The sequence below is a fragment of the Cervus elaphus genome, chromosome 10 (genome assembly GCF_910594005.1).
Source record: "Cervus elaphus chromosome 10, mCerEla1.1, whole genome shotgun sequence".
Classification (NCBI taxonomy): domain Eukaryota; kingdom Metazoa; phylum Chordata; class Mammalia; order Artiodactyla; family Cervidae; genus Cervus; species Cervus elaphus.
The window spans coordinates 40,844,957-40,858,632 of record NC_057824.1 but is presented as its reverse complement, the minus strand read 5'-3'; the positions used below and the strand labels follow the sequence as shown (position 1 = coordinate 40,858,632).

The following is a 13,676-nucleotide window of genomic DNA, read 5'->3' as shown; positions in this document are numbered from 1 at the left end:
TGTGTCTCCCCATTTTCAACGACTATATATTCTGGAAAATTCAAGGTTCTTTTTAAACATTTTATTTACAAAAAATTAATTTATTCTCGTAAATAAAACTCTTCAAAGGGGTGAGATTTTTCTTCTTTTTTTTTGTCTCCAAAAACCTGACTTGAGGAGAAGGGAAGGTGTAGGATTAGGGCAGAGGGAGGGGAAGGGGTGGAGGGCATCAAAGGGAGAGGGTGGAGGGCCACAAGGGCTGGGTTGGGGACAGGGAGAGCAGCAGGTGGAGTGACCCTGCGGGAAGGGGGCTGAAATTTGTCTGGAGGAGCCCTTCCACCACAGGGTCAACAGGCATGTTCCTGGCCAGGAAACGACAGAGAGAAGGACAGAGGCAAACAGAGTGACAGGTGTCCCTTCCTTGAGATGAGGTGGACATATACACAGGCTCCCAGGGGGCCCAGAGGAAACAAGAGACGGGAAGACAAAGAGACGCTCAGAGAGGCAACCCAAGTGATGGAGAAAACTCCAGGGAAGCAAAGACATGACAGATACGGGAAGTCGTAGAGGGAGACAAGAAGGACCCAGAGAGAAAAAGAGATGGAGAAGCGTAGAAAGAAAACAGAGAGACGGACACAGTCGGAGGACACAGAGATGCTGACAGAGATGGGGAGAGATGGAGACGGCCAGGGAGGGGACCGCGAGCGGGCGCATTTTCAGCTTGGCCTGGAGGCGGCGCACAAGGTCCAGCGGCGGAGGGGCTGTGGGGCAGAGACCTACCGGGAAAGGGTGACTGCAGCGAAAAAGGGAGGTGGGGTCACATGGGGAGCACAGGATGCAGCTGGTCCAATGGCTCCTGGGAAAGGACCACTCTCGGGAGCCCTGCGGAGCGCTAAGGTTGAGGAACGTGGGCTCAACCCCATGGTTCTTGGATACCTACTGTGGGCTGCTCCTGGCAGCAGGTACATTCTTATCCATGCTGTTTGACCTTTACAACTCAGCAAAGGAAACATTTCACAGAGGAGGTACCTTGAGGGTCACACAGTGGGTAAGACTAGCTTCAAATCCGAGACCACTCTCACAGGTGAAAAGGAGGCCAAAGAAGTCAAAGACCCATTCCTGGCTCTGGGGAGGGGGTCCAAGGGGGCCCGAGCTTTCTGTGGGTCTCTCTGCCTCTGAAAGTTGGGAAAAGCCAAAGTTTGGCTTCCTACCCAGGGAGACAAGGAACACAGAGGTTCCCCTCCTGCGGAAGGTCAGAGGAACCCCCCTGCCTCTAGGCAAGGCCACCCTCTTCCTGAAGCAGCTCACTTGGCTCCTCTGGGAGCCCTGAGAACTAGCTTGCTGACCTCACTCCTACTCTAACTTTTCTTCCATACTTCCGCACCTGACCCAGGGAGGACGAAGGGACACCGAGAGGGACAAAGGCCTTTCCATGGTATTCCCACAGCGAAGCTCCTGGGAAAACCAGGGGCTCCTTGTCTGTGGAGTCACCTGAGACAGGTCCCAACTCTTCCCCTGTTCTCCAAATGTGCTCCATCCCAGGCTCTCCCCAAGCTGAAACACCCCAAATTTACCTCCCAGATCCCCACAGATTCCTGATCACCAAATCCAGACCTCTCTCTTTTCTCTCAGAAGCTACTAACCCCCAACTCCTCTTCCCCTAAAGCCTAGATTTCCTCCTCAGATTCAATGGGAACCTGCTCACACAACCTAACCTCTAAAGATCCACCAGGCTGCCCAACTTCCCAGCGCTCACAGACCTTCTTTGAGACGCGGCTGCAGAACTCCTCCATGGCCCCAAATATCAACTCTGTTCCCCACAGAGCTCCCTCTGCTCCAACACAGCCTCCTTATGGGTCTCCAGGTAAACCTGGGCAATCTCCCAGATTCCCTGGGATTCTAGAATCCAGCCTGACATCTCCATAGAACTCAAGATGGGCTCATGTGCACCGCCCCCTGCCTCCCAGCTTCCCAAGCTGCTTTCCATCCCTAATTGTCTGGAATCCCTTGGGCTCCTCTTCCCAGGGAAACCAGATCCTCCAAGATCCCACACAGATTCAGCAGGCCTGGAGGGTCTCTTCATATCCAGAGTCTTACCCCAGCTTCCCCCTTTTCAGACCCATCCATGGGGGGAGAGGAGCCCTCCAGCGCTCCAGGGAAGGGCCTTGGAGGGCTGCAACCACAGGCGGGGATGGGGGTCTGCAAGGCAAAGCAGGGTGGAGGAAGGAAGGCCAGTTCCCCAGGGTTGAGAGGTAACAGGAAAGAGGGCTGGAGATGAGGAGTTTGGAGCAGAGGGTGAGGCTGGGGGCGGGCAAGGTAGAGAGAGGCCGGGCTGAGGATGAATGGACTGGGAGCTGCCCAGGTCTGGGGGTGAGGAGGAGCCGCATGAACCCACCTCACACGTGTCCCAGGAGCCATCTCTCCCTTCTCGGCAGCTGACGGCGGGTCGGCGGCCATCGGCGGCGGGGGGCCGGGCGGCGCGGGTCGCGGAACGCTCAGAACGCCAGGGTCCACGGTCCCCCGAGGGCGCTCGGCTCCTCCCACCGGCGGAGGCCGGGGAGCCAGGGGCGAGGCCCTCCCACGGGCTGCGGCGCGGGAGTTCCTGCTCTGGGGCGGGGGCGGGGCTCAGTCCCTCAGTCCCCCCAGGCCAACAGGGGCTCCTCGGGTGCAGGGTGCACAGCTTCTGCCCGGGTCCCACTCAGTCAGGGGGTCCGAGTCCCAGCTCCCCTCCCCCCACCCCGTCCCGCTTCTCCCCAGCGTCCCCGGCCCTTTAACTGGCCCCTTCCCGATGCCCACTGCCCAGGGGTCCAGGGCCAGGCCTGGGACCCCCACCGTTTCCGGGGTTCAAGCCCCGCCAACCGCAGGTTCGTGGGGAGGTGGGGTGGGGTTCCTGTAACCTGCCCCCTTCCCCTGGGCCAGCCCCTGGCCTGCGGCCCCCGGCGCTACTGCTACGGGGCGAGCAGAGCGGGGTGAAGGAAGCTGCTGGGCCCCGCCCCCCGGCCTGCGCGCGCCCCCGCCCTCTGCTCCTCTACGCAGCGCGCGATCCTCGGGAGATAGAGATTTAATTAAAATTTGAATAAATCCCTTTCCTCAAGCTGGAGGGTGGAAGGAAAGGACGTAAGGGGACAGGAAAGGGGTGAGGGGGCAATCGGCGTGCCTCAGCCCCGCTGGTCTCCCGGCCCAGCGCAGCTCCGGTTCGGGGCCCTGGCCGCGTCTCTCATGCCTCGTGAGCCCCATCCTTCTTTCCCCTCTCTTACTCCTCACCTCCTCTCTCCCCTCCTTCCCTCCTCCTCTTCCTCCTCTTTACTCCCTCCTTCTCCAAGAGGAACCCAGCCCCCTGCCACCTCCTTCCCCCACCACCTGCCACTTTTCAGGACTAACATGCGCAGGGCACCACGGAAGTAGTAGTCCCGAGTATGGCGGTGCTACCGTGGGATCAAAGGGATGCTGGGGTCAGTGTGAACTACTAACAAGCTGGCGGACGACGTGCCAAACCGGGAGTGGTGGATGCCGGAGTTACAGTCCGGTTGCCCCAAGGCTCCGGGTTGCAGAGCGTAGAGGTGGGCGAACGATGACTACAAACAAGATGGCGGAAGAGGGGCGGACACCTGACTAGTAGTCCATCGTACGAGGTGCGATGGGAATAGTAGTTTCCTAGCCTTCTACAATTCCAAAGAATGGCAGGGCCAAGAGGATAAGACGACTACCATAAAAATGGCAGGTAACCTAGCTTCTCACGGTGGCCTCACTATACCACCTTGGCACCTCGCCCGGCTGTATTATCGAAATTCCCCTCCTCTTGGCGCAAAGCTTGACGGGAGTTGCAGTCTTCCCGGCTCCCTTCTATTATCTTCGACTAGACAATGGAAGGGAAAGGGGGCGGGGTCTACCCGCAAAGATGGCCGCTGGAGGAATGTGGAGACGGTGACCTGGGACTTGGTGTTCAATCGCTAAGGATACTCCCTGTGGAAAAAGGAGAAAGGACTACAATAAAGATGGCGACCTAGCACATGCCCTAGCCAGTGCCTGCTGGAGGACGTAGTCCCTTCCTTAGCTGAACAGAGAAAGGTCGTGGGCTGGTGAAATGTGCATCACCGCCGACAGTCCAAACTGAGAGCTGACGGAAACGGAGAGTCTCTTTCCTTCTCTCCTCGCCACCCGCTTCTGACGACCTGCCGGGACATGTAGTCTCATGCATTCACTCACTAGTGGAGGGGAAGGATTTCTGTCGCCAGTGGGGATCAATGCGGGTGAGGGAGAAAAGACGTCCGAGAGATACAGGAATCTATAATATCCACCTCCCCATGTGGCGAGGACTTCATCTTTCAGGAGAAGGCTCTTAAAGGAAAGCAACAGTAATCAGTATGGTCGCGACAGGGGAGGCGTGGTTCTTGCCGACAGTGCTGTCACGCTGTTGTCCCTTGGAAAGCTTCGGCTCCTCACACCTTATGCTTGTTCCCCCAAACCTCAGAGAATCTGTAGCTTCCAAGTCGGGAGAGCTCCAGGGGAAAGGCTCTGGAGTCATACAAATCCTCACCCCTCCTTGGGAAGTCACCAAACCTCGATTTTTCTCATCTGAAAAATGGGGACAAGGAGAGTGTTATCACAGCGTTCACGAAAATGCCCACCTTCAGGGCCTGATACACGGCACGTGTTGGTAGTTCCTTTCTGGAGGGCTCGTCCAGCCCACTGTTTTGGGATCGCAGGTGTCCGTCATGCCAGAAGGAGTTAGCTCCTGGGAGAAGAGAAACTGCCAGGCAGTCTACCTCATCTTGAGCCGCACCCCCTCCTCCCCCGCCCCTCATCTGGGTCCTTCGGTGTCCACTACCGATTACTGCTCCTAGGGGGCGCCCATTCTCCGTTTGACTGAGGTCCAACAACCTGATCAGATTCCTCAACCTGAAGTTGTGGGCGCTGCAAATTGCCCAACCAGTCTTGGAGGCACCCCCGCCCCCTCGCCGCGCCCCCCTCCCCGTCCCCGCTAGACACCTCAGCTGCCAGGCAAACCGGCCTGCTTCCTCCCACTGTACCTTCTGACCTGCCTTCTTAGTCTTCCTCCTCTGCCTGCAAAACAATTCACTTTTGAGCCCTGTGTTTCGAGGGCCCTACGGAAGATTTGGTGAGTGTGGTTTTTTCTGGCAGAGAATTGAACGCAAGCTGGCTGGTGTGATGGGAAGTCCTAATTTTGCAGGGACTGGCCTCAGGCGGAACTGAGAGGCTCCTTCTAGCTCACAGTGTATTTAGGAAATCCTTGCCTCCCGGGAGATTGTTTGCTCTTCGGCCTCACTGCTTTAGTTTAGGCTTGCATGAATGCCCAGGGATTTTTCTGGAGCCAGTCCCTCTACCGATTAGCTTCTTCCCTTCCACCCTTCTCACCGCTGCACCCAGTTAACTGTTCATCTTTCAGGTTTGTGTCCCAGAGAAGCCTTCATGTGTGTAACTCCCAGATGAGATTCAGCTGACTCTTCCCCTGGATATAAGCTGTATGAAGAGTCCGCCTCTTATGTGCTTTCAGCATCTCATTTGATCCTCATAAGAATCCTGTTGAGGATCTCATTTTATAGATAAGGAAACTGGGAATGACTGAGTGAGAAAGCTAGGATTGAGAGCTTCTCTGGGTGTGTGTCTAGTGGTAAAGAATTCTCCAGCTAATGCAAGAGACCCGGGTTTGAACCCTGGTCTGGGAAGATCCCCCATAATGCAGAGAAAGAAAGCCCGAGCGCCACAACCACGGAGCCCAGGCACCTAGAGCCTGTGCTCCCGATCAAAAGAAGCTACCCCGACAATAAGCCTGCACATCTTGACAAAGAGTGGCCCACGCCACAACTGCAGAAAGCCTGCATGCAGCAATAAAGACCCAGAACAGTGGAAAATACATAAATAAATGAATAAAGATTAGAAAGGAATATGAAAGTATAAAGAAAAATGATTAGTATCATAAAATAATTTTTTTCTAAGAAAGCTAGTTTTTCCAAGGCCTCAGAGCCCATCTTCAGAACTATAGCATCTGCCAGTTGATTATGCCCATCCTCTGGGTGTTAAGTTTGGCAGAGGAACCACACATTTCTTTCACTTGGAATCCAGCAACACTGAGTCTGCCTTCTTTGTTTCCTTGAACAGGGAACAGCTGGTACAGAACTGTGGCTGCCCGGTTGGGATGATACAAGTGCTCGCTAGATCCACACAGTCTCCATCCAGCTTGCTTCAGTCCCAGCAGAAGCACTCCTGGCCCCACTTCATTAACTGAGACCCAAACATAAGCCTACTGAAGGTCAAGGCTGTTTCTCACACTCTATAGACCACCTCAGGGCCAGATGGTGTGCCTGCACCCCTAGCTGGCTGGATAGAGAGATGGCTGAGTGTGACTGCATACAGAGATACAAGAGGACTTTTTCCTTTCCCTATAACCTACTCGGCAGTTTGACAATTTTACCATGAGAGATATTATTCGTATGTACTTAAAATAGGCTTCCAAAAAAAATAAAATAGACTTCCCCAGTGGCTCAGTGGTAAAGAATCTGCCTGTCATGCAGGAGACACAGGTTCAACCACTGGTTGGGGAAGATCTGCTAGAGGAGGGCATGACAACCCACTCCAGTATTCCTGCCTAGGCAGTCCCAAGGACTGAGGAGCCTGGCAGGCTACAGTCTATAGGGTCGCAGGGAGTTGGACATGACTGAAACGACTGAGCAGGCCTACTCAAAATATGAATTGCAAATACTGCAATCCAGCCTCGTTGACATTAAAATATAAAAACAACAGTCAGACCTTCTCAGCCATAAGTGAACTCAGGGTTTACACCACCCACAAGTCCCTCTTCATTTGCACAAAAAAATGTCTGTCTTCTGCCCACCTTATTTACACATTTTGTCTAAGAACCATCGGAAAGATGGCTTATGGCACTCAGGGTGTGAAAGGTCGGGGCATGGCCCCGGGAAAGTGCTGCAAGGCAAATTCCGGAGGCTGGCTAAACTTCCAGGGGCTGGCCCCCTGCAGCCTGGTCCAATCAGGTACCAACACAGAGCCCTCGGACACTGACCACCGCTGTAGCCCGCGCTTTCTTCCTTATATGAAAAGACCTGGCCTGGATGCCTGCCCGGACTATATAAACCCCTCCCCACCCCTCATACCTTGCAGACTCCCTTTGTCTCCTCACTCACCAGCCTCCGGGAGTTCTGCCCGAGAGCGACGCTTAATAAAAGGCCTGTACCACCGGTCCTTAGAGGCGGCTTTTTTCCTCCCGCGGCGTTTTTCCTAACATCCGGCGCCCCAACGTGAGGCCCAAGGTGAGGGCCCCCGGCACTTGCCGTTGAGGCCCCCTCGAGCTCCACCGCCGTGGAAGCCTCGGACCCAGGCGGCTGACCAACCCCCCGGACGGCAGGATACGGAGTAAGTCCCTTCGGCTTTGGGGCCTGCCCTCCCTGGCGATCACCTCCTAGGGCTCCGTAACCAGTGCGCACTTACTGGGCCCTCCCGGTCCCCAGCGGCTGAGTAGACCTCCGGCTTCGGCCTCCGGCTTCGGCCTCCGGCTCCGGCCTTCCCGGTCACCAGCTGGTGGGGAGACGTCCCCAGTGGCTGAGTAGACCTCCGGCTTCGGCCTTTCCGGGTCCCTGCGGTCATGAGGAAGACGTTCCCCACGACTACACGGACCTCCGGCTCCCCTTGACTCGTCCGAAGACGTTCGGACAGCGGGGGTTGCCTCCACGCCCCGTGGTCGCCATGGGATTGACAGCCTCCAAACCCGATCCCCAATACTCCACCCCCTTAGAGTGCCTGCTAGCTAACCTGCAGACTCTAAGGCTAAAGAGAGATATCCGCCCCAAGCAGCTCACTTTTCTGTGCTCACAGGCCTGGCCTCAGTATTCCCTAGATAATGGCTCACAATGGCCGGCCACAGGGACACTAGACTTTGACGTCCTCCGTGATTTAGATAATTACTGCCGGAGAACGGGAAAATGGTCTGAGGTCCCCTAAGTTCAGGCCTTTTGGGTGTTACGCTCTCGCCCCATCCTGTGCACTAAGTGTGCTCCTAGCCAAATCCTACTCATCATGGCCCCCCCGACTCCACCCTCCCGAGCTAAGCCAACCCCTCCCGCCTCTGAGTCCTCTGCTTTCTCTGTTCCCCCAGAAGATCTGGTGGCCCCCCCTCCCTACGCCTCTCCCACGGCCCCCTCCCCTTCCTCTCCGGTTCCTACTCCCTCCCCTTCCACTCCGGCCCCTCCTACCTCTTCCCCCTCCTCTCCGGCCCCTCCTAACCCCTCCCCCTCTAACCCTACTCTGGCCTCTTTTGCTCCTGTTCCGGCCCCTGAGGCTTCACCGCCGGCCCCAGATTCTCCGGCCATTAACCCTATCTTGTATCCTCCTCTTCCCCCTGTCACTCCCTTCTCGTCCGGTTAGCTCCCACACTCGCTCCCATAGCAACCCTCCAGGGGCCTCCCCGCCCCCTCCCCCAGCCCCGCTACTCCCTCTGCGACAAGTAGCCGGAGCTGAGGGTCTAGCCCAGGTCCACGTCCCCTTCTCTCTCCAGGACTTAGCACAGATTGAGGCCAAGCTGGGATCCTTTTCCTCCAACCCCACTCAGTACATTAAGCAGTTTACTGGTCTGACCCGCGCCTACGCCTTAACATGGCTGGACATATATGTCATCCTGGGGTCTACCACCACCCCGAAGAGAGGCAGGCCATTTGGACGGCAGCCAGGGCTAAGGCCGACCAGCGGCACTGTGCCAACCCCTCCCCCGAGCGCCCCCCCCCCCCCCCGCCCCCGGGAGCTCAGGCAGTTCCTGACACCGACCCTGATTGGAACTACCAGGAAGGGGGTGGCGGCCAGCTGCGGGCACACTATATGATAGAGTGTCTCCTCGATGGGATAAAAACGTCCTCCCATAAGGTAGTAAACCTCCTCAAACTAGATGAGGTGACTCAGGGGCCTGATGAAAACCCAGCCATGTTTCTTAATCGGCTGACTGAGGCCCTTGTTCAATACACCAGACTGTCCCCTGAGTCCCCCATTGGGGCAGCTACCTTGGCCAATCATTTTATCTCCCAATCCGCACCTGACATCCGAAAAAAGCTGGCCAAGGCCGAGGACGGCCCTCAGACCCCTATTTGAGACCTGGTAAAAATGGCCTTTAAAGTTTATAACGCCCGTGAAGAAACTGCTGAGGCCAGCCAAAAGGCAAGGCTCAAGCAAGAGGCCGAATTTCAGGCAAGCCTCCTAAACCAACAAACCCAGGCCTTAATAGCGGCCCTGCGGCTGGCGGCGGGCTCGGGGTCCCAAGACCCCCCTCCGGGGGCCTGCTTCAAGTGCGGCCAAGAAGGACACTGGGCCAAGATGTGCCCCAATCCGCGGCCTCCTTCCAAGCCGTGCCCGTTGTGCAAACAGCGAGGACACTGGGCTAGTGACTGTCCCCAGGCCTCTCGGGCCCCGACCTCTAGAGGCCGGAGACCAGAGCGCCCCAGGGAGACCTCCTGCCCTCCTCCGGCCTTTGAGCTGCTGAGCTTCGACGATGGCTGACATCGCCCAGACTCGGAAACCCCGATAACCCAAGCCAAGCCCAGGGTAACGCTCCAGGTAACGGTTAAAGTCTGGTTAATGCGGGGGCTACCTATTCGGTCATTCCCTCTTTCAGGGACACTTTACGTCCTTCCCAGGTTTCGGTTATGGGCATTGACGGCCAACCCTCATGTCCGCTCCAAACCCAACCACCACCCTGTCAATTAGATTCCTGCCTATTTACCCACTCCTTTCTGGTCATCCCCTCCTGCCCTACTCCTCTCTTAAAAAAAAAATATATATATATATAATCTCACAGATCTCCCAGCAGGTGGCTACGGCCCTGGACATCGACTGGCATCTCCACATCCCCTATTGGCCCCAACCGTCAGGCCTGGAACAAAGGCGCAGACAGCTCCAAGAAAGCCACCTCTGGACCGGACTCAATGGTTTACTCCCATACCTCTTGCCCTTTCTAGGCCCTATACTCCTGCTGGTTCTGGGCCTCACCACAGGCCCCTGCCTCGTCCAACTTATTCTTCGCTGGGTCCAAGAAATAGCGCAGGCTGCGACCGGACGGGCCATGCTCCTAACAGCTTATACTCGACTCAATCAAAAAGACATAGACCTACTTCACAATCCTGCATAAGCTAACCTTTCGTCCCGGCTGGGCCCTACCCCTAGTCGCCCCCGTTCAGCAGGAAATAGCCAGAGAGAACCGGCGCCCCTTGTCCTATAACAAAAAGGCCGGGATGAAAGGTCGGGGCATGGCCCCGGGAAAGTGCTGCAAGGCAAATTCCGGAGGCTGGCTAAACTTCCAGGGGCTGGCCCCCTGCAGCCTGGTCCAATCAGGTACCAACACAGAGCCCTCAGACACTGACCACCGCTGTAGCCCGCGCTTTCTTCCTTACATGAAAAGACCTGGCCTGGATGCCTGCCCGGACTATATAAACCCCTCCCCACCCCTCATACCTTGCAGACTCCCTTTGTCTCCTCACTCACCAGCCCCCGGGAGTTCTGCCCGAGAGCGATGCTTAATAAAAGGCCTTTACCACCGGTCCTTAGAGGCGGCTTTTTTCCTCCCGCAGCGTTTTTCCTAACAGGGTGGTGGTTTCCTATATGAGGGACTGGGGCTGCAGACCACATTGAGAAACAGGTGCACCATTCAGTCTCCTGTGGGGAGCTGCTGAAAAGGGATACAGGGCTCCGGCCGGCTCTCAGAACCATCCACAGCCTTGGATTGAGCTCACTGAATTCAGGAGCTGGAGCAGCCCATTCATCATGAAGTTCCTTTTCAGCAGTGAGTGCTCTTCTAGAAGATCCGGATCTCTCCTGGATTTGTGTAGAGGGTCATAGATTCTGTATCAGTCAGAGTAGGTGAAGTTATGCTGTAGTAACAAAGAACACCCAGGTTTGGGTGGCTACAGCAGCTAAGGTCTGTTTTGGGCTCATGCTGTGTGTCTCGTGTTGGTCAGTGGGGAGAGGGCTGCTCACTCTAGTTCCGCAGGGATTAAGGCCAAGGGAAGAGGCTCCATCTGGATATGAGCTTCCATAATCACCATCCAATCACCGATGAATAGAGGGAGGAGGACTTGGTGAAACATGGCCTGGCTTCTATAGCTTCTGCCCAGAAGTGACACAGGATATTTGTGCTCACGTTGTATTGACTAATCCATAGCCTTCCCTAATTTCACAGTGGGCAGAGACAGGAATTCTTTCCACTTTCTGCCTGGAAGGAAAAGAACTAGAATGCCTGTGAGTGCGTGCTAAGTCCTTCAGTCATATCCGAGTCTTTGCAACCCTATGGAATGTAGCTCGCCAGGCTCCTCTGTCCATAGGATTCTCCAGGCAAGTACATTGGAATGGGTTGCCTTGTCCTCCTTCAGGGGATCTTCCCGACCCAGGGATCAAAGCCGCATCTCTTATATCCCCTGCATTGGTAGTCGGATTCTTTACCACTAGCACTCCCTGGGAATGCCTGTAAACAGCCCTAATGACAAACACAGCTTTCTGTGGCTCCTAGTGGAAGGGACAGCCGTCATGTAGAGGATTACCAGGGCAAGTGCCCATTATAAGACATGTCCTGAGGGAGCTCTTTTGTTGGTCACATGGGACACTACACAGAAAGCAGAGAGGAGGGCCTTCCCTGGTGGTCCATTGGTTAAAAATCAGCCTTCCAGTGCAGGTGAAGTGGTTGGATTGGGGGACTGCGATCCCATATGCAACAAGGCAACTAAGTTCGTTACCAACTACTCAGCCCATGTGCTTTAGTTAGAGAGAAGCCCGTGCATTGCAATGAAAGAGCCTGCGTGCCACAAATAAGACCCAAAGCAGCCAAATAAATAAGTAGCTTTTATAAAAAGCAGAGAGGAGTTTAATTTACACTGAAATATGGTGGGCAAGTGAACAGAAAATGCAGCTGTAAGAAGTTTACCTTCACGCCTGCAATTAGTAATCACTGAAAACAAGGCTTCACAGAAGGTGCCAGGGTCTGGTTAATGAAAGTTCTGGAAGTAAAACACCCACCAGTGGGTATGGCTTCAAATGGTCACAGAACACTTCAGTAGAGCTCATTGTCCAGTGTCCCTGGAGGGTCTGATGTCAACAGTAGTTGAGTTTGTACTGTCAGTGAGTGCTGCCTGTATAAACTTCTCCCCAGATCTCCCCAAATTTATCACATAGATACCATCACATTTCTTTTTAGAGTTGTACCCTTCTGATGGGCCTTCCCAGATGGCACTAGTGGTACAGAACCCAGCTGCCGATGCAGGAGACGTAGGGCGCTCAGGTTCGATCTCTGGGTGGGGAAAATTCCCTGCAGGTGGGCAGGGCAATCCACTCCAGTCTTTTTGCAGTAAGAAACCAATGATCTGAGCCACAGTCAGCTCCACGACTTGTTTTTACTGACAGTATAGAGCTTCTCCATTTTTGGCTGAGAAGAAGAAAATCAATCTGATTTCAGTATTGACCATCTGGTGATGTCCGTGTGTAGAGTTGTCTCTTGTGTTGTTGGGAGACACTGTTTGCTATGACCAGTGTGTTTTCTTGACAAAACTCTGTTAGCTTTTGCCCTGCTTCATTTTGCACTCCTAGGTGAAAATTACCTGTTATTCCAGATATCTTTTGACCTCCTATTTTGCATTCTAAATCCCCATGATGAAAAGGACATCTCTACATCTGTGTTTTTTTTTTTTTCATTTTCCTTTTCGTGGTAGTCCTAGAAAATCTTGTGGGTCTTTACAGACCAGTCAACTTCAGCTTCTTCGGCATTAGTGGTTGGGGCATGTTTGCTAAGTTGCTTCAATCATGTCCAACTCTTTTCGACCCTAGGGACTGCAACCCACTGACTCCTCCGTCCATGGGATTCTCCAGGCAAGAATACTAAAGTGGGTTGCTCTGCCCTCCTTCAAGGGATCTTCCCAACCCAGGGATCAAATCCACATCTTTTAACTATCCTGCATTGGCAGGCAGGTTCATTATCTCTAGCGGCTCCTTAGGACCTATGGAATGCCTGAGTGGGAATCACGAATCTCTGTTTGTAAAGGTAACCCAGGGGATTCTTTTTTCCACTGAAATCTAGAATGAGACTCAGTGTGGAGATGTGGCCTTCCCTTGGTGCAGGGCCCTGTGTGGCTCCTGGACACAAGGTCTTTGTGTCCTCCCTTTTTCTTTTCTTTATTTAGTTGGCTGCACTGGGTTGAAGCATGTGGGATCTATCTCCCTTGACCAGGGATCAAACCCGGGCTCCCTGCACTGGGAACAGAAGGTCCCAGCCACTGGACCATGAAGGAAGTCCCCTCCTCTATTTCTTTGATTATAGGAAACAGGCTTCATTCAGGCTCCATGGCCTTCCCTAAATTCTAATGGGCAGATTCAAGCAGTTGTTCATTAGGGAAGGGCAGGGATGCAAAACCAGGGAGCAGCCAAGAAAATTATGAGTAGCCTTGGGCCAAGAGCCTGATTCCCCATCAAGGGATGCACCCAATATCTTTGAGCTATTTTACAGATACCGAAACCCCCTCTAGGTGGGAGAATTTGATGATTAACAATGGTATCCTGCCCACAAGCATGTAGACACCTGACCAGTTGGACCTGAAGTTTGAGACCATGGACCCCTACTTACCTCACCACCAACCCATCAGAAGAATGCTCATGCCATTGATGTATGGCTAATACAATACCATAAAGCAATAAAAGAAAAA

The 13,676-nt window shown here is 54.4% G+C and overlaps 1 protein-coding gene across 1 annotated transcript; it reads right to left on the bottom strand.

The window, feature by feature from the left end:
- Positions 1 to 59: 59 nt before the first annotated feature.
- On the bottom strand, positions 60 to 8,321 carry LOC122702014. Its single transcript, XM_043915533.1, has 5 exons — positions 8,256 to 8,321; positions 7,444 to 7,759; positions 4,608 to 4,714; positions 3,870 to 3,942; positions 60 to 2,586 (listed from the first exon to the last, which is right to left on the bottom strand). Exons 1-5 carry the CDS (start codon positions 8,319 to 8,321, stop codon positions 2,093 to 2,095), a joined length of 1,056 nt encoding a protein of 351 aa, XP_043771468.1. The 3' UTR covers positions 60 to 2,092.
- Positions 8,322 to 13,676: the final 5,355 nt, after the last annotated feature.